Below are 18,782 nucleotides of genomic sequence, written 5' to 3' on the forward strand. Positions count from 1 at the left end.
CCGCCGCCCGCCGCCCGCCGCCCGCCGCCCGCCGCCCGCCGCCCTGCACCTGCACCTGCACCTGCACCTGCACCTGCACCTGCACCTGCGCGGCTCGCCCGCCCTCGGCTCCTGCTGCAGCGACCGCGCCGGGGTCCTTGGGGCGCCGTCGCCTAGCAACCGGGGCCAGCGGCGGCGCGGGCGGCGGAGACTACAGGCCCCAGCGTGCACCGCGCGCGCCGCGCGGCCCGGGACGCGGCACCGAGCGCAAGGCCCGCCGGGAGCTGTAGTCCGCGAGCGCCGCGGGGCGGGGGCGGGGCCGGGGCCCGGGGATTGGGCTCGAACCGCGGGGCAGGGGCGGGGCGGGGCGGGGCGGGGCGGGGCGGGGCGGGGCGGGGGCGGCGGCGCATGTGCGGCGCGGAGTCGGTGCGGGCGGTGTCACCCCGGCGGCCGGCGCCCTCCTCCGCCCCCGCGCCCCCGCCCGGCGCCCCCCGCCCGCCCCGCCCGCCAGGTGGGCGCTGAGCTGCGGGCCGAGGCCGCCGGGCCGGGCCGGGGGCGGCGATGATGCACAGGTTCCGAAAGTGGCTGTACAAACCCAAGGTGAGCGCCCGCGCCCGCCCCCGCGCCCGCCCCCGCCCCCGCCCGGGCCCGGCTGCTGCAGCCCCCGCACCCCGGGTCCCGGCCGGCCTGCCGTCGCACTGCACTGCGGGCTGAGTCCCCGCCCCGGGCTCGCGGTCGCTGCGGCCGGAGCTGGCGCGGGGTGCGGGGCGTGCGGGGCGCCTGCAAATGCGGGGCGCGGAGTGCAGGGCGCACAGGGTGCGGGGTGCAGGGCTTATAGGGTGCGGGGTGCAGGGCTTATAGGGTGCGGGGGGCACAGGGCGCGGGGTGCAGGGCTCACAGGGTTCGGGGGACACAGGGTGCGGGGTGCAGGGCTCACAGGGTGCAGGGCTCACAGGGTGCGGGGTGCAGGGCTCACAGGGTGCTGGGCTCACATGGTGCGGGGTGCAGGGCTCACATGGTGCGGGGTGCAGGGCTCACAGGGTGCTGGGCTCACATGGTGCGGGGTGCAGGGCTCACAGGGTGCTGGGTGCAGGGCTCACAGGGTGCAGGGCTCACAGGGTGCGGGGTGCAGGGCTCACAGGGTGCTGGGTGCAGGGCTCACAGGGTGCAGGGCTCACAGGGTGCGGGGTGCAGGGCTCACAGGGTGCGGGGTGCAGGGCTCACAGGGTGCGGGGTGCAGGGCTCACAGGGTGCTGGGCTCACATGGTGCGGGGTGCAGGGCTCACAGGGTGCGATGGGCACAGGGTGCGGGGTGCAGGGCTCACAGGGTGCGGGGTGCAGGGCACACAGGGCGCGGGGTGCGTGGCGTGCAGTGTTCTTGCTATTGCGGGCTCGGGGCACGGGTCACACACAGGTGCGGGGCGCCTGCCAGTCTAGGGCGCGGGGCGCAGCGTTGCGTTGTGTGCTCTGTAAGGGCGGAGTCGGGTGGGGTCGCGCCGCGGGGACGGGACGAGCGCCCTGTGGGACGAGCCTGGACCCGGCGGCCTCGGTGCCCTGTCCCCACCCGCCTGCGGGGCCTCTGCGGCTCCTGCAGCCCCCGGCGGTGGGGCCGGGTCGCGTCTGGCAGCCCCCTGCCCTTGGCCACCCACCTGGCCCTCCCGGCCTCCCCCGCAGCCTCCAACGCACCCCCTATGCAGCCTCCCCCCCCAGCCTCCCCAGGCCTCCCCCCCTCCCCTGCAGCCTTCCCGCTCCGCAGGCCTCTGCCCCCCCCCCCCCCGTCTCTCCCCCCACCCCTGCAGCCTCCCCGGGCTCCTCTGGCCTCTCCTGGCTTCTCCCTCCCGGTGTCCTGGGCAGTTTGGGGACGGTGACTGACTGCTCAGGAGGGGCTGTGGGGGCTTTGGCCAGCAGCCCTGGGAAGCCCGCGCGCCCCGGTAGAGGCCACATTAGGGTGGGAGCAGCTCTCTCTCCCCTGACCCGGGCTGTGGAAAAGGCTCTGTGTCCAGGGCTGCAGGGGGGGCTGCAGTGGCCAAGTGGCTCCAGCCGCTAACCGGCTCCCTTCTGGGCAGAGCCTTTGGGTGGAGGGTGCCGGCCCTGGGGGACACCCCAGGAGTGAGGAAGGGCATGGGGCTTCCCTCCCCTGCGTGTGGGCAGGGTGCACGGCCCTGGGGGTGTGGGGACCCAGCTCTGTCCGCCACTCACTGTGCCCCGAGCTGAGGCCGCGGGCAACCTGGGCAGGGCCTGGGGAGCCCCTTTGCGGGGAGCCTGGGGACCATCTCTCCAGCCAGACAGCTCTCAGAGTTCTGCTGGCAGAGAGAGAGAGAGAGAGAGAGAGAGAGAGCGGTCCCCTTCCTGCTGCATCCTGGAAGGTTCTGGACTAGCAGTGGGGGAGGCAGCAGGCTCTGGGGGCTCACTCAGGGAGCACAACTCAAAGCACTTTCTGGATCTGATCTCCTGCTTTGGCTGGAAGCAGAGGGCTGGAACCGGAAATGCTCCCCGACTCCAGAGCTCCGGGAAGTGCTGCCAAGTGTGCCCTGTGCCACCTAAGCCTCAGCACGGAGCCCGCTGTCTTCCCGCACTGGCACTCGGGGCTTTCTGTTCTGCAAGTGTCGCTGTTTCAGGCTGCGTGGTACCCTGGGTGCTGGGAGGTTCTCCGTCTCCCTCCCCTGCAGCTGCTGTTCCTCTTGGCTTTCCCTTCTTGGACCTGTGGGGAGTGGGCTCTGCGACTCCACTGCTTGGGGATGGGATGACTCCTTCGGAGAGTGAGAGACAGAGAGGCCACAGCACTGGGGCTTCTGTGGAGAGCCGGCTCCCAGTGGGCATCACCTCCTCTGCACTTCTCTGCAGCTTTAAAAGGGGAGCTTTGTGGGGGTGGGGTAGCATGGTGGTTCTGCAGAGACTCTCCTACCTGTGGCTCTGAAGCCCCAGGTTCAATCCTCCTCACTACCTTCAGCCAGAGCTCAGCAGCGCTCTGGTGAAAACACACACATACACACACACACACACACACACAAATGTAAGAAAAAAAATACGTGGGTTGGGAGGTGGTCCAGTGGGTAGAGCACTGGATTCTCAAGCATGAGGTCCCATGTTCAGTCCTCGGCAGCACATGTACTGGGGTGATGTTTGGTTCTTTCTTCCTATGTTCTCATTAGTAAGTAAATAAAATTTTAAAAAGAGAAGACAAGTAAAAATAAATATATTTTAAAAGGGGAGCTTTGGAACTATTGAGTTGTTGGGAAAATCCTGATGTAATTTTTAATATTTTAATTTCATGTATTCACTTGTTTTAAATGTATTTATCTTATTTTATTTTATTTTTTATTTTATTTTTTTCTTTCCTCCAGGGTTATTGCTGGGCTCGGCGCCTGCACCATGAATCCACCGCTCCTGGAGGCCATTTCCCCCCCCCCCCTTTTGTTGCCCTGTTGTTGTAGCCTCGCTGTGGCTATCATTATTGCCATTGTTGATGTCGTTTGTTGTTGGATAGGACAGAGAGACATGGAGAGAGGAGGGGAAGACAGAGAGGGGGAGAGAAAGACAGACACCTGCAGACCTGCTTCACCGCCTGTGAAGCGACTCCCCTGCAGGTGGGGAACTGGGGGCTCGAACTGGGATCCTTACGCCAGTCCTTGCGCTTTGCGCCACATGCGCTTAACCCACTGCACCACCGCCCGACCCCTGTATTTATTTTATTTTAATGGGAACTATACACAGAGAGCCCAGGGCCCTGCTGAGCTCTGGCTGAAAGTGGTGCTGGGGATTGAACCTGGGGCCTCAGAGCTTCAGGCAAGAGGGTTTTTAGCAGAACCACTGTGCTGACTCCCCACCCTTTTCTATGTCTCCCCCTCCCTTTTTCTTTGTGACTAACAGTGGGTCACGATATTTTCCTCTTCTGCTTTTCTTAACTTTTTTTTAGCTTCCATGCTGCCATTGCAGTGGCTGCAGGGGAGGGAGGCAGAGCGCTGGGGCCACTCGGCCCTCTGACGTGAGGAAGACCGCAGGGCTTTGAAATAGACGACATGCGGAACAGAAAGGAGATCCAGGAGTTAAAAAAGGGCTCTGTAAAAATTCAAAAAAAAGGGAGTCGGGCTGTAGCGCAGCGGGTTAAGCGCAGGTGGCGCAAAGCACAAGGACCAGCGTAAGGATCCCGGTTCGAGCCCCCGGCTCCCCACCTGCAGGGGAGTCGCTTCACAGGTGGTGAAGCAGGTCTGCAGGTGTCTGTCTTTCTCTCCTCCTCTCTGTCTTCCCCTCCTCTCTCCATTTCTCTCTGTCCTATCCAACAATGACAACAAGAATAATAACTACAACAATAAAACAACAAGGGCAACAAAAGGGAATAAATAAATAAAATAAATATAAAAAAAAATTCAAAAAAAAAAAAAGAACGGTTAGAGAAATGGAGAGGAAAGGGGAGGTGGAGAGACAGCCCCGATTCACCGCTTGTGAAGCTTGTGAAGCTTGTGAAGCTTCCCCCCCCCCCCCCCCGCAGGTGGGACCGGGGGTTTGAACCCGTGTCCTTGTGCATGGTAGCACGTGCACTCTACCTGGTGCACCATCTCCCCGCTCACTCTCCTGTTTTCCTGCTGGGGCTGTGTCTCCACGGTCCCCACAGCCCCTGGTTGGTGTCTTTGCGGCAAGAACTTGAGGCTGCGTTGCCTCCTCCTCCTGAGCCCAGCTGTGCTGTGGGGGGTGGCTCTGGGGACTGTGTCTCCACCTCAGAGGGAGGGCTGCCTCGTGGGTGGGGTGCTGTCCATGTGGAGGGAGCTGCCTTGGTTTCCCCACTCTTGTCTGCCGCCCCCGCGGACTCTGTGCCCGCTGGGCACTGTTCTGGAGTCCACGGGCCTGGGTGCAGCGGTGTCCACAGTCCCTGCAGGGCTGGGGCATGCTGAGTCAGCGTCCCCACCCCCCCCTCCAGCCTGGGGGTCCGGGGTCTGCAGGGGTGGCTCACGTGCTGTCTCCCCACCGGGTCCCCATGGGCCCCGGCAGAGGCTGAGCCTGGGGGTGGGGGCAAACAGCCCCGCCAGCCCTGATGTGGGTGCTCGCCAGCCTCTCCCCTCCACTCCCTTCCTCCCCCCCCTCCACTCCCCTCCACTCCTCCTGAGGTTGTTTACGGGAAGGGAAGGGCGCCTGCGCTAATGGGTGGGTGGTGATGGCCAGCCTCACAGAGCGGGAAGCCTTGGGGTCGCCCGCTGACCTGAGCAGACCAGGAGCCGGTGCTCTGCCCGGAACCAAGCTCTGAGCAGGGGCGAGGCTGGCAGGAGAGTGCTTGGTGCTTGGTGACCCACGGGGCCTGTGTGGTGTGCTCAGAGCCAAGGGCTCGGTTTCCCCTTCTGCCAGCAGGGCTCCGTCCCGTCCCCCCACCCCACCAGGCCATTTCACCACAGTGTCTCCTAGGTCCTCACCCCTCCCTGTCTCTTGCTGGTCCTGCTAGGAGGTGGGGTCTTGCCGGGAGACAGACTCCCCACTTGGGATCCAGGGCTGGAATTCAGGAGGGGCAGGGGCAGCCGCCCTGCCAGGGTGGCCCCCAGCCCTCAGAAGCTGCGCTCCTGTACCCCCCACTCCCGGGCCAGCGGCTCAGGACCAGCAGGGGTGTCCGGTGGGGGCACCTGGCCTGTACATGTGGGCAGCAGCCCCTGTGTGGCCGTGTCTGGGCCGGGGCCCTCTGGCCTGTGGGGCCTCAGAGTGGACAGCTCGGCTTGCTGGGGACTTCAGGGCCCTCTGAGGGCTGAGAGGGGACTTGAACCCCAGTCCACAGGCTCCTCAGGAAGGACCCATCTTTTCTTTCCTTTATTTTTATTTTTATTTTTTTTCTGCCTCCAAGGTCATTGCTCACTGCTCCCTGTGACCATTTTTCCTTTTTTTTTTTTTTTTAACCATTTTACTCAATAGAACAGAAATTGAGATGGAGGGGGGAGGGAGAGCAACAGAGACACCCGCAGCCCTGCTTCGCCGCTCTGGAAGCTCCCCCTGCAGGTGGGGAGTGGGGGCTTGAACCCGGGTCCCTGCACAGGGCCCTGTGTGCACTGAACCAGCTGCACCACCACCCGGCTCTTCTTTCTCCTCCCAGGTTACCGCCGGGGCTTGGTGCTGGTACTACGATCTGCCACCCTGAGCGTTGTTTGTTTTGTTTTGTTTTTCCTTTGTTTGATAGGGCAGAGAGAAATGGGGGGGGAGGAGGGAGGGACACACCTGCAGCCCTGCTTCGCCACTCGCAAAGCTTTTCCCCTGTAGGTGGGGATCAGGGGCTCGAACCCAGGTCCTTGTGCTCTGTCATGTGTGCGCTTACCAGGTGCGTGGGCACCCAGTCCTCAGAAGCTAAAGGTCTCTCCTTTCCACTCTTTCTCTCTCTCTCTCTTTTGCCTCCAGGGTTATCACTGGGGCTCTGTGCCTGCACTGTGAGTCCACTGCTCCTGGTGGTGATTTTTTTTTCTCTTTTGTTTTATCATTGCTGTGGTTATAATTATTGACATCACTGTTGTTGGATAGGACAGAGAGACATGGAGAGAGGAGGGGAAGACAGAGAGGGGGAGAGAAAGACAGACAGACACCTGCAGACCTGCTTCACCACCTGTGAAGCGACTCCCCTGCAGGTGGGGAGCCGGGGGCTCGAACCAGGATCCTTATGCCGGTCCTTGCGCTTTGCGCCACCTGCGCTTAACCCGCTGCATTACTGCCTGACTCCCTCTCTCTTTCTTTAAAGAAATATTTTTATTTATTTACTTACCTATTTACTTATAAGACAGAGAGACATTGAGAAGGGGAAGGGAGATAGAGAGACACACCCGCAGCCCTGCTGCACCACTCAGGAAGCTTCCCTGCTGCAGGTGGGCTTGGGGGCTTGAACCCGGGTCCTTGAATGTGGTAACGTGCACTTAGCCGTTTGTGCCACCGCCCGGCCTCCCCCTCTTTTTTTTTTAACCAGAGCCCTGCTCAGCTCTAGCTGCTGTTGGTGCAGGGGTTGAACCTGGGACTGGGGGGCCTCAGGCAGGAGAGTCTGTTTGCAGACTCATTGTTCACCCCCTGCCTTTTTTAGGCCATTTATTTAGGAGAGGGGGAGAAAGGGAAGCCAGAGCACCAGTCTGGCACATGCGGTGTGTCGGCCAAACCGGGACTGTGTGCTCCTGGCTTCTGTCCCTCACCCCGCGCCACCTCCCAGGCCTCAGCCCACCATTCTGAGGGCAGCGTGGGGGAGGCAGCCACCGAGGCCTGTGGGACCCCACGTGTTGGTCTCCTGAGTGAGGGACAGAAGGGGGGCCGGGGGCTGGCGGTCGCCCCACACCGCGGGGCTGGCTCTGACCCTGTACCTCTGGGGGTGAGAGGGTTGCAGGAGACAGTCGGTGGGCAGGGGCAGAGCTCCCTCTCACCCGGGTCCTTGGGGCTGGAGAGACAGCTTAGTGGGCAGGGCGTGTGCCTTGCTATGTGCACACATTGGGCTCAAGCCCCAGAACCAGCTGGTAGGAGCCACAACACTGGGGGAAGCTCCAGGGCCATGGTTTCTCTCTCTCCCTGAGTCAAAAAGTGGGCCTGGGAGTAGCCACACGCACAGAGGCCCTGGCACCACGGTCAAGAAAATGAGAGCCGAGGAGGCCGGGCACTGGTGCGTCTGCTGAAGCGCGGGTGTCACCACTGTGCACGAGAACCAGGGTGAGCCTCTGCTCCCGACTCAGGGCTGCAGGCGTCTCCCTCCCTCCATCCCTCCCCTCCCCTCCCCTCCCCTCCCCTCCCCTCCCCTCCCCTCCCCTCCCACTTTCTCTCTCTTAGCAAATAAAATAGAACAATTAGAAGGAAAAACAAACAACCCAAAGCTGGGAGTAGCAGGTTAAGCACAGGTGACTCAAAGCACAAGGACCGGCGTCAGGATCCCGGTTCGAGCCCCGGCTCCCCACCTGCAGGGAAGTCGCTTCCCAGGCGGTGAAGCAGGTCTGCAGGTGTCTGTCTTTCTCTCCCCCTCTCTGTCTTCCCCTCCTCTCTCCATTTCTCTCTGTCCTATCCAACAACGACGACATCAGTAACAACAACAATAACTACAACAAGGGCAACAAATGGCCTCCAGAGCAGAGTGTGTGTAGTGCAGGCACAGAGCCCCAGCAATAACCCTGGCAGCAAAAAATACTTACCTGGCAGGGGAGATACCATGATCACGAAGGTGGTTTTCCCAGGGCGAGGCTTATCCATTGCACTCCGGATGTGCTGACCCCTGCGATTTCCCCAAATGTGGGAAACTCGACTGCATAATTTGTGGTAGTGGGGGACTGCGTTCGCGCTCTCCCCTGATAAAAAATAAAAAAAAAACCAATAAAAATAATAATAAGAGCAAAAAACAAAGGGACAAACAGCAAGAACCCGGAGCTGGTCCTTGGGCAAGTCCCAAGTCTGTGTGAGCCTTTACTTGGGGATCATGAAAGGGGTCGTCTGGGGACAGACAGGCGGTGGGAGGGCCGCATGAGGACGGCAGGTGATGCTCCTGCAAGCCGAGGGGCCAGTGGCCGGCGCTGGCCGACCGTGGGAGATCTGAGTGACCGGAAGTGGCCTTTGCCCACCCGCTGCCTCTCCCGAGAGCTCCCCCAGCCCCGCCCGTGTTCACCGGGGCAGCCCAGGCCTGCAGCTGGGGCGCAGCCTGCCAACCCACTTCCTGAAGGCGGCCCCGAGGACGCGCCCAGACGCCGGGACCCCCCCGCGCAGGATCTCTCAGGACGGCAGCTGGCCTGCTCGGGGCCAGGCCTCCACACACAAGCTCAACAGCGGCAGAGATGATGTCAGTCTGTGTCCCAGCACAGCCCTGCTCAGCTCCGGCCGATGGTGGTGCCGGGACTGTATTGGGAACATTTGTTGCTGCGGGCAGGGAGCCTTGTAGAGCCATGCCGCAGTCTCCCAGGCCAAATTTAGACTGTTTGCTCACTTGCCTGAGCCCACAGGGAGTGAACCAGGCTGACTGACACCACCACTGAGCAGCCAATGCCGCATTGGCCTGGTTTTTGGCCCTTTGTTTCTTTGAGGTGAGAGAGACCCCACAGCCCCGCTCACCCTCTGTGAACTCCCCGGGTGCTGAGAGAGAGAGAGAGACCCACAGCCCTTCTCACCCTCTGTGGACTCTCTGGGTGCTGAGAGAGAGACAGAGAGAGAGAGACCCACAGCCCCGCTCACCCTCTGTGGACTCCCTGGGTGCAGAGAGAGAGAGAGAGAGAGACCCACAGACCGGTCACCCTCTGTGGACTCCCTGGGTGCTGAGAGAGAGAAAGAGAGAGAGAGACCCACAGCCGCTCTCACCCTCTGTGGACTCCCTGGGTGCTGAGAGAGAGAGAGAGAGAGAGAGAGAGAGAGACCCACAGCCCCGCTCACCCTTTGTGGACTCCCTGGGTGCTGAGAGAGAGACCCCACAGCCCCGCTCACCCTCTGTGGACTCCCTGGGTGCTGAGAGAGAGAGAGAGAGAGAGAGACCCACAGCCCCGCTCACCCTCTGTGGACTCCCTGGGTGCTGAGAGAGAGAGAGACCCCACAGCCCTGCTCACTCTCTGTGGACTCCCTGGGTGCTGAAAGAGAGAGAGAGAGAGAGAGACCCACAGCCTCGCTCACCCTCTGTGGACTCCCTGGGTGCTGAGAGAGAGACCCCACAGCCCCGCTCACCCTCTGTGGACTCCCTGGGTGCTGAGAGAGAGAAAGAGAGAGAGACCCACAGCCGCTCTCACCCTCTGTGGACTCCCTGGGTGCTGAGAGAGAGAGAGAGAGAGGGGGGGGGGAGACCCACAGCCCCGCTCACCCTCTGTGGACTCCCTGGGTGCTGAGAGAGAGAGAGACCCCACAGCCCCGCTCACCCTCTGTGGACTCCCTGGGTGCTGAGAGAGAGAGAGAGAGAGAGAGAGAGAGACCCACAGCCCCGCTCACCCTCTGTGGACTCCCTGGGTGCTGAGAGAGAGAGAGAGAGACCCCACAGCCCCACTCACCCTCTGTGGACTCCCTGGGTGCTGAGAGAGAGACCCACAGCCCCGCTCACCCTCTGTGACTCCCTGGGTGCTGAGAGAGAGAGAGAGAGAGACCCCACAGCCCCGTTCACCCTCTGTGGACTCCCTGGGTGCTGAGAGAGAGAGAGACCCCACAGCCCCGCTCACCCTCTGTGGACTCCCTGGGTGCTGAGAGAGAGAGAGAGAGAGACCCCACAGCCCTGCTCACTCTCTGTGGACTCCCTGGGTGCTGAAAGAGAGAGAGAGAGAGAGACCCACAGCCTCGCTCACCCTCTGTGGACTCCCTGGGTGCTGAGAGAGAGAGAGAGAGAGACCCACAGCCCCGCTCACCCTCTGTGGACTCCCTGGGTGCTGAGAGAGAGAGAGACCCCACAGCCCTGCTCACTCTCTGTGGACTCCCTGGGTGCTGAGAGAGAGAGAGACCCCACAGCCCCGCTCACCCTCTGTGGACTCCCTGGGTGCTGAGAGAGAGAGAGAGAGAGACCCCACAGCCCTGCTCACTCTCTGTGGACTCCCTGGGTGCTGAAAGAGAGAGAGAGAGAGAGACCCACAGCCTCGCTCACCCTCTGTGGACTCCCTGGGTGCTGAGAGAGAGAGAGAGAGACCCCACAGCCCCGCTCACCCTCTGTGGACTCCCTGGGTGCTGAGAGAGAGAGAGACCCCACAGCCCCGCTCACCCTCTGTGGACTCCCTGGGTGCTGAGAGAGAGAGAGAGAGAGAGACCCACAGCCCCGCTCACCCTCTGTGGACTCCCTGGGTGCTGAGAGAGAGAAAGAGAGAGAGAGACCCACAGCCGCTCTCACCCTCTGTGGACTCCCTGGGTGCTGAGAGAGAGAGAGAGAGAGAGACCCACAGCCTCGCTCACCCTCTGTGGACTCCCTGGGTGCTGAGAGAGAGACCCACAGCCCCGCTCACCCTCTGTGGACTCCCTGGGTGCTGAGAGAGAGAGAGAGAGAGAGAGAGAGACCCCACAGCCCTGCTCACTCTCTGTGAACTCCCTGGGTGCTGAGAGAGAGAGAGAGAGAGAGAGACCCACAGCCCCGCTCACCCTCTGTGGACTCCCTGCGTGCTGAGAGAGAGAGAGAGAGAGAGACCCACAGCCCCGCTCACCCTCTGTGGACTCCCTGGGTGCTGAGAGAGAGACCCACAGCCCCGCTCACCCTCTGTGGACTCCCTGGGTGCTGAGAGAGAGAGAGAGAGAGACCCACAGCCCCGCTCACCCTCTGTGGACTCCCTGCGTGCTGAGAGAGAGAGAGAGAGAGAGAGAGAGACCCACAGCCCCGCTCACCCTCTGTGGACTCCCTGGGTGCTGAGAGAGAGAGAGAGAGAGAGACCCACAGCCCCGCTCACCCTCTGTGGACTCCCTGGGTGCTGAGAGAGAGAGAGACCCCACAGCCCTGCTCACTCTCTGTGGACTCCCTGGGTGCTGAAAGAGAGAGAGAGAGAGAGACCCACAGCCTCGCTCACCCTCTGTGGACTCCCTGGGTGCTGAGAGAGAGAGAGAGAGAGACCCACAGCCCCGCTCACCCTCTGTGGACTCCCTGCATGCTGAGAGAGAGAGAGAGAGAGAGAGAGACCCACAGCCTCGCTCACCCTCTGTGGACTCCCTGGGTGCTGAGAGAGAGAGAGAGAGAGACCCACAGCCCTACTCACCCTCTGTGGACTCCCTGGGTGCTGAGAGAGAGAGAGAGACCCACAGCCCCGCTCACCCTCTGTGGACTCCCTGGGTGCTGAGAGAGAGAGAGAGAGAGAGAGAGACCCACAGCCTCGCTCACCCTCTGTGGACTCCCTGGGTGCTGAGAGAGAGACCCACAGCCCCGCTCACCCTCTGTGACTCCCTGGGTGCTGAGAGAGAGAGAGAGACCCACAGCCCCGCTCACCCTCTGTGGACTCCCTGGGTGCTGAGAGAGAGAGAGACCCACAGCCCTTCTCACACTCTGTGGACTCCCTGGGTGCTGAGAGAGAGAGAGAGACCCACAGCCCCGCTCACCCCCTGTGGACTCCCTGAGAGAGAGGCACAGCTCACTCTCAGGCCTGAGTCCTGGGTTCAACTCCCGGCCTCCCCTATGCAGAGTGACGCCCTGATTCTCTCTGCAGACCCCCTGTCTCTCTCTATGCATAAATAATGTAAGCGGCCAGGCGGTGGAGCACTCGGTAGAGCGCACACATGACAGTGCACAAGGACCCGGGTTCGAGCCCCTGCTCCCACCTGCAGGGGGAAGCTTCACGAGTGGTGTAGCAGGGCTGCAGGGGTCCCTGTCTCTCTATGTCCCCCTCCTCTGTTTTTCTCTGTGTCTATCCAATAAATAAAGAAGAAAGTAACTATTTGAAGTAGCATCAGGGAAGTCGGGCGGTTAAACGCACGTGGTGCAAAGCGCAAGGACCGGCATAAGGATCCCAGTTTGAGCCCCGGCTCCTCACCTGCAGGGGAGTCGCTTCCCAGGCGGTGAAGCAGGTCTGCAGGTGTCTGTCTTTCTCTCCCCCTCTCTGTCTTCCCCTCCTCTCTCCATTTCTCTCTGTCCTATCCAACAACAATGACATCAATAACCACAACAATGTTAAACAACGGGTAACAAAAGGGAAAATAAATATAAAAAAATTAAAAACGAAAAAAAAGCATCAGGAGCTGGGCAGCAGCACACCCAGTAGAGTGCACGCGGCCACGCACAGGACCCGGGTTCGAGCCTCTGCCCCCACCTGCAGGGGGAAGCTTCACGAGCAGGGCTGCAGGGGTCTCTGTCTCTTTCTCTCTCTACCCAGCTCCCTGTCCACTTCCTCCCATTTTCTTTCTGTCAACAAGGGAGGGTGGTGTCTTGGGGAGCAGAGGGCTTGCTGCTCCTGCTAGGATCCTGCCGTGGAGCAAACACAACAGGCGCAGATTTTGCGGCTTAGCCACTTGGATCCGCGCGTCTGTCCATCCCTCTGCGGGGGGGGGGGGGGGCGGTGTGGAGGCCCGTGCTGAGGGGTAGGGAGTGCTGGGGTGGGGGCCTCCATCTCCGAGTCTCACAGGCGGCTGCCTCTGGTCTGAGTCCATGAGTCCTGTGAATGGTCTGGGGCGACCCAGGACCCCGGCTCCTGTCTGCCCCGCCTCACACCTGCTGTCTCACAGAGGTCGGACCCCCAGCTACTGGCACAGTTCTACTACGCGGATGAGGAGCTGAACCAGGTGGCAGCCGAGCTGGACAGCCTGGACGGCAGGAAGGACCCACAGCGCTGCACCTTGCTGGTCAGCCAGTTCCGCTCCTGCCAGGTGAGGCGGACAGTCCCCGGGAGTGGGGGGGCTCCCAGTCCCTGTCATGTGGCTACAGGCGCCACGCCCTGCCCAGTGCCCTGTCGCTGTGGCTCTTGGGGCCCTGCCCAATGTCCCTCCCTTGCAGGACAACGTGCTAAACATTATCAACCAGATTATGGAGGCCTGCATCCCCCGGGAGCGTGCCCCACGGGACTTCTGCGTCAAGTTCCCCGAGGAGATCCGTCACGACAACCTGGCCGGCCAGCTCTGGTTTGGCGCCGAGGTAGTGGCCTGCGCCCCTGAGGCTGCCCTGCCCCTGTTCCCCAGGCCTTGCGGGAGGATACAGGCCCGGGCGTGTCTTCCGGGGGTCCCAGGAGAGCTCTGCACCCCAGGGTGTTCCAGACCAGCAGCTGTCTGTCTCCACATTGGCATAACTGGGGGGCGGGTGCAGCTAGTCCCACTCTGGGCAGCCGCTGCCCGAGGCTGCAGGGGACCCTGACCGCACCCACTGGGGCCCCACAGCTGGTGTAATGACCACCCCCAGTTCAGAGCCAGTGGTAGGAGCCAGGGTAACCTGCTCCCTGTGACACCCCGGGACTGCCGTCCGGAGCCAAGTGTGGTGGACACGTGGGTGCTGAGGGCCCTCCCTCCGTCCTCCTGGGGCCCCGGCTCCCTGCTCGGGCCAGCCTGGTTGCCTGCTTGGGACTTGTAGTCTGGGGGCAGCGGGCGACTCTGAGTGCCGGAGGTACCCGTCCCCCGCTCCTGGGGGGTCTCCGTACCACACCTGATGCCTTGGACGGGCGGCTCCCGGGACCCCACCCGAGGCCCATGTGGGTGGGTGGGCTGGGACAGGAACTCTGGGAGCGGGCTGTCACCCTCCCCTCACACACGCCAACGGTGGCCTGGGGATGGGGCCTCCCGGTGTGGCCGGCGGTCGTGGAGGGCGGCAGGGGTCAGCTGAGCCCCTGTGCCCGCAGTGCCTAGCGGCCGGCTCCATCATCATGAACCGCGAGCTGGAGAGCATGGCCATGCGGCCACTGGCCAAGGAGCTGACGCGCAGCCTGGAGGCCGTCCGGAGCGCCCTGCGGGACCAAGCCCTGAGGGACCTGAGCACCTACACCGAGCGCATGCGTGACGCCTTGCGCCAGTTCGACCTGCTCTTTGCAGAGTTTGAGCTCAGGTGCCAGGGCTGGGGACGGGGGACAGGAGAGTGCCGGGCCCTGGGCATCGAGAGGGAACCTTGCAGCGCCAGCCACCTGGGCGTGGAGACCCTGGGACCGGAGACGGGCAGAGGTGACCGGGTCCTGGTGTCCCCGTCTGGCCTTCCTCAGGCACCCAGAGCCCCAGTGGGCAGAGGCACCCTCCCGAGGTCGGGACTGGGCGATCCCTGGTCCACGCATGGCCCAGGGGACACCAGCCTGAAAAGAGTAAAGAACGGGCCTGGCGGGGCCGGATGGGTAAACACACACCTCCGTGCACAAGGCCCCTCGCACAGCCCGTTCCCATGCACCCCACTTTCCGGGACCCTGGGCAGGCGGCACTCACCTGCCCCTGCAACTCCGCCCGCAGCTATGTGTCGGCCATGGTGCCCGTGAAGTCCCCCCGTGAGTACTACGTGCAACAAGAGGTCACCGTGTTGTTCTGCGAGACGGTGGAGAGGTGCGGGCCGGGGTCGAGGCTGCAGGGACGGCCTGAGGGAGGCCGGGAAGAGGGATGCGCCAGCTGGGGCCATGGTCCCGCGCGCCGTACCCAGGGGGTCAGGAGGGGGCGGCATGGGCACCTGGGGTCACCCCACACCCCTTGGCTTCACCACGTCCCCCAGGGCTCTGGACTGCGGGTACTTGACCCAGGACATGATCGACGACTATGAGCCGGCCCTCATGTTCACCATCCCCAGGCTGGCCATAGTGTGGTGAGTGCCCCTGGCGTGGTCAGTGCCCCCTGGCATGGTCAGTGCCCCCCTGGTGTCAGTGTGTCCCCCTGGCGTGGTCAGTGCCCCCTAGTGTGGTCAGTGCCCCCTGGTGTGGTCAGTGCCCCCTGGTGTGGTCAGTGCCCCCCTGGTGTGGTGAGTGCCCCCTGGTGTGGTCAGTGCCCCCTGGCGTGGTCAGTGCCCTCCTGGTGTGGTCAGTGCCCCCTGGTGTGGTCAGTGCCCCCTGGTGTGGTCAGTGCCCCCTGGTGTAGTCAGTGCCCCCTGGTGTGGTCAGTGCCCCCTGAGTGGTCAGTGTGCCCCCTGGCATGGCCAGTGCCCCTGGCATGGTCAGTGTGCCCCCTGGCATCAGTGTGCCCCCCTGGCGTGGTCAGTGCCCCCTAGTGTGGTCAGTGCTCCCCTGGTGTGGTCAGTGCCCCCTAGTGTGGTCAGTGCCCCCTAAGTGGTCAGTGCCCCCTGGTGTGGTCAGTGCCCCCCTGGCGTGGTCAGTGCCCCCTGGTGTGGTCAGTGTGCTCCCCTGGCATGGTCAGTGCCCCCCTGGTGTGGTCAGTGCCCCCTGGCATGGTCAGTGTGCCCCCTGGTGTGGTCAGTGCCCCCCTGGTGTGGTCAGTGCCCCCTAGTGTGGTCAGTGCCCCACTGGCATGGTCAGTGCCCCCTGGTGTGGTCAGTGCCCCTGAGTGGTCAGTGCCCCCCATGGTGTGGTCAGTGCCCCCTAGTGTGGTCAGTGCCCCCATGGTGTGGTCAGTGCCCCCCTGGAGTGGTCAGTGCCCCCCTGGCGTCAGTGCCCCATGGTGTGGTCAGTGCCCCCCTGGCATGGTCAGTGCCCCCTGGCATGGTCAGTGTGCCCCCTGTTGTGGTCAGTGCCCCCTGGTGTGGTCAGTGCCCCCTGGCGTGGTCAGTGTGCCCCCTGGTGTGGTCAGTGCCCCCTGGCATGGTCAGTGCCCCCTAGTGTGGTCAGTGCCCCCCTGGCATGGTCAGTGCCCCCCTGACATGGTCAGTGCCCCCCTGGTGTGGTCAGTGCCCCCCTGAGTGGTCAGTGTGCCCCCTGGCATGGCCAGTGCCCCCCTGGCATGGTCAGTGCCCCCTGGCATGGTCAGTGTGGCCCCTGGTGTGGTCAGTGCCCCCCTGGCGTGGTCAGTGCCCCTTGGCGTGGTCAATGCCCCCCTGGCGTGGTCAGTGTGCCCCCTGGTGTGGTTAGTGCCCCCTGGTGTGGTCAGTGTGCCCCCTGGCGTGGTCAGTGCCCCCCTGGTGTGGTCAGTGCCCCTCTGGTGTGGTCAGTGCCCCTCTGGTGTGGTCAGTGTGCCCCCCTGGCGTGGTCAGTGTGCCCCCTGGCGTGGTCAGTGCCCCCCTGAGTGGTCAGTGCCCCCCTGAGTGGTCAGTGTGCCCCCTGGCATGGCCAGTGCCCCCTGGCATGGTCAGTGCCCCCTGGCGTGGTCAGTGCCCCCTGGTGTGGTCAGTGTGCCCCCTGGTGTGGTCAGTGCTCCCCTGGTGTGGTCAGTGCCCCCCTGAGTGGTCAGTGTGCCCCCTGGCATGGCCAGTGCCCCCTGGCATGGTCAGTGCCCCCTGGTGTGGTCAGTGCCCCCCTGAGTGGTCAGTGCCCCCCTGGTGTGGTCAGTGCCCCCCTGGCGTGGTCAGTGCCCCCTGGTGTGGTAGTGCCCCCTGAGTGGTCAGTGTGCCCCCTGGTGTGGTCAGTGCCCCCTGGCATGGTCAGTGCCCCCTAGTGTGGTCAGTGCCCCCCTGGCATGGTCAGTGCCCCCCTGACATGGTCAGTGCCCCCCTGGTGTGGTCAGTGCCCCCCTGAGTGGTCAGTGTGCCCCCTGGCATGGCCAGTGCCCCCCTGGCATGGTCAGTGCCCCCTGGCATGGTCAGTGTGGCCCCTGGTGTGGTCAGTGCCCCCCTGGCGTGGTCAGTGCCCCTTGGCGTGGTCAATGCCCCCCTGGCGTGGTCCGTGTGCCCCCTGGTGTGGTTAGTGCCCCCTGGTGTGGTCAGTGTGCCCCCTGGCGAGGTCAGTGCCCCCCTGGTGTGGTCAGTGCCCCCCTGGCGTGGTCAGTGTGCCCCCTGGCGTGGTCAGTGTGCCCCCTGGTGTGGTCAGTGCCCCCCTGAGTGGTCAGTGCCCCCCTGAGTGGTCAGTGCCCCCCTGAGTGGTCAGTGTGCCCCCTGGCATGGCCAGTGCCCCCTGGCATGGTCAGTGCCCCCTGGCGTGGTCAGTGCCCCCTGGTGTGGTCAGTGTGCCCCCTGGTGTGGTCAGTGCTCCCCTGGTGTGGTCAGTGCCCCCCTGAGTGGTCAGTGTGCCCCCTGGCATGGCCAGTGCCCCCTGGCATGGTCAGTGCCCCCTGGTGTGGTCAGTGCCCCCCTGAGTGGTCAGTGCCCCCCTGGTGTGGTCAGTGCCCCCCTGGCGTGGTCAGTGCCCCCTGGTGTGGTAGTGCCCCCTGAGTGGTCAGTGTGCCCCCTGGTGTGGTCAGTGCCCCCTGGTGTGGTCAGTGCCCCCCTGGTGTGGTCAGTGCCCCCCTGGTGTGGTCAGTGACCCCTGGTGTAGTCAGTGCCCCCTGGCGTGGTCAGTGTGCCCCCTGGTGTGGTTAGTGCCCCCTGGTGTGGTCAGTGCCCCCCTGGTGTGGTCAGTGCCCCCCTGGTGTGGTCAGTGCCCCCTGGCGTGGTCAGTGCCCTCCTGGCGTGGTCAGTGCCTCCTGGCGTGGTCAGTGCCCCCTGGTGTGGTCAGTACCCCCTGGTGTGGTCAGTGCCTCCCTGGAGTGGTCAGTGGCCCCCACACTGACCTACACTGGCCATCACGTGGTCAGTGTTTCCAGTGTCCACTGCCCAGGCTGGCCGTGGTGTGGTCAGTGTCCTTCACCCTCAGGCTGGGAGGCCATGAGTCGTCACCGGCTAGGAGCTGCAGCGGGGGGCACCCTCACCCTAGCTCCCACACCGCTGGCCCAGGTGGGGGCCCAGGGGTTGAGCACTCTGGGTGGCCTGGGGTGGCAGCTGCCAGCTGTGGGGGAGCCCTGGCTACAGTGCCTCCTGCCAGCTATCACCGCTGGCCCCTTGGGGTCCTCCAGGCCAGGGCGCAGGCTGAGGGGAAGTCTGGGAACCGCAGGTGCGCCCCGAGGGGCAGAGGGGACAGCTGGTCTGCAGGAGCCCCCGCTCAGGGTCTGGGGAGCAGTGCAGCTGTCCCGAGCCGCAGCCCCTCGTGGACATTCCTAGTCCCTCCGGCACCCAGAGCCCTGAGGCCGGCCGGTCTCCCTGCGCCCACCCCTTAGCCACTGTCCCGGCTTCAGCCTGCCCACCAGCACCCCACTCCTGTCCCCGGAAGGTGAAGGAGGCCGCTCTGCCCGTCCCCATGCAGGGACACTGGGCCGCAGTTGCTGGCAGGCAGGGCGCCCAGCCGTGGGGGGTGAGGGGGGCTGACACCCAGCTGTGCAGGCCACCCGCTGGCCGTCTGCAGGCCTGGACCCTCCTGAGCGCAGCCAAGTCGCGAGGGGCTGCGGCCTCACGCGGCCTCGTGTCTCTGCTCAGCGGCCTCGTGGTGTACGCGGATGGACCCCTGAACCTGGACCGGAAGCTGGAGGACATGTCCGAGCTGTTCCGGCCCTTCCACACGCTGCTGAGGAAGATAAGGTGGGGGCCTTGGAGCTCTCTGTCCATCCTGTCTGTCTGTCTTTCTCGGGGCTCCTCTCTCTATCCATCTGTC

The 18,782-nt window shown here is 63.8% G+C and overlaps 1 protein-coding gene and 1 non-coding gene across 3 annotated transcripts in view; both read left to right on the forward strand.

Annotated features, from left to right (window-relative positions):
- The first annotated feature begins 381 nt into the window (after window positions 1-381).
- The window catches only part of ZFYVE28 (zinc finger FYVE-type containing 28), a 34,041-nt gene continuing 15,640 nt past the window's right edge, over window positions 382-18,782 (forward strand). The window contains exons 1-7 of one of the 2 annotated variants that reach the window (XM_060188510.1): window positions 382-579; window positions 13,048-13,188; window positions 13,316-13,453; window positions 14,148-14,350; window positions 14,740-14,829; window positions 14,993-15,082; window positions 18,608-18,709. In XM_060188510.1, coding sequence (XP_060044493.1) covers window positions 541-579; window positions 13,048-13,188; window positions 13,316-13,453; window positions 14,148-14,350; window positions 14,740-14,829; window positions 14,993-15,082; window positions 18,608-18,709 — 803 coding nt within the window. In that variant the 5' untranslated portion in view covers window positions 382-540. The remainder of the gene's footprint in view (window positions 580-13,047; window positions 13,189-13,315; window positions 13,454-14,147; window positions 14,351-14,739; window positions 14,830-14,992; window positions 15,083-18,607; window positions 18,710-18,782) is intronic. The other variant, XM_060188511.1, reaches the window with a different exon arrangement.
- LOC132537737 (U1 spliceosomal RNA) lies at window positions 8,089-8,252 on the forward strand. Its single transcript, XR_009549192.1, has one exon. It is a non-coding gene; the product is annotated as a U1 spliceosomal RNA (small nuclear RNA).

The sequence above is a fragment of the Erinaceus europaeus genome, chromosome 3 (assembly GCF_950295315.1).
Source record: "Erinaceus europaeus chromosome 3, mEriEur2.1, whole genome shotgun sequence".
Taxonomy (NCBI): domain Eukaryota; kingdom Metazoa; phylum Chordata; class Mammalia; order Eulipotyphla; family Erinaceidae; genus Erinaceus; species Erinaceus europaeus.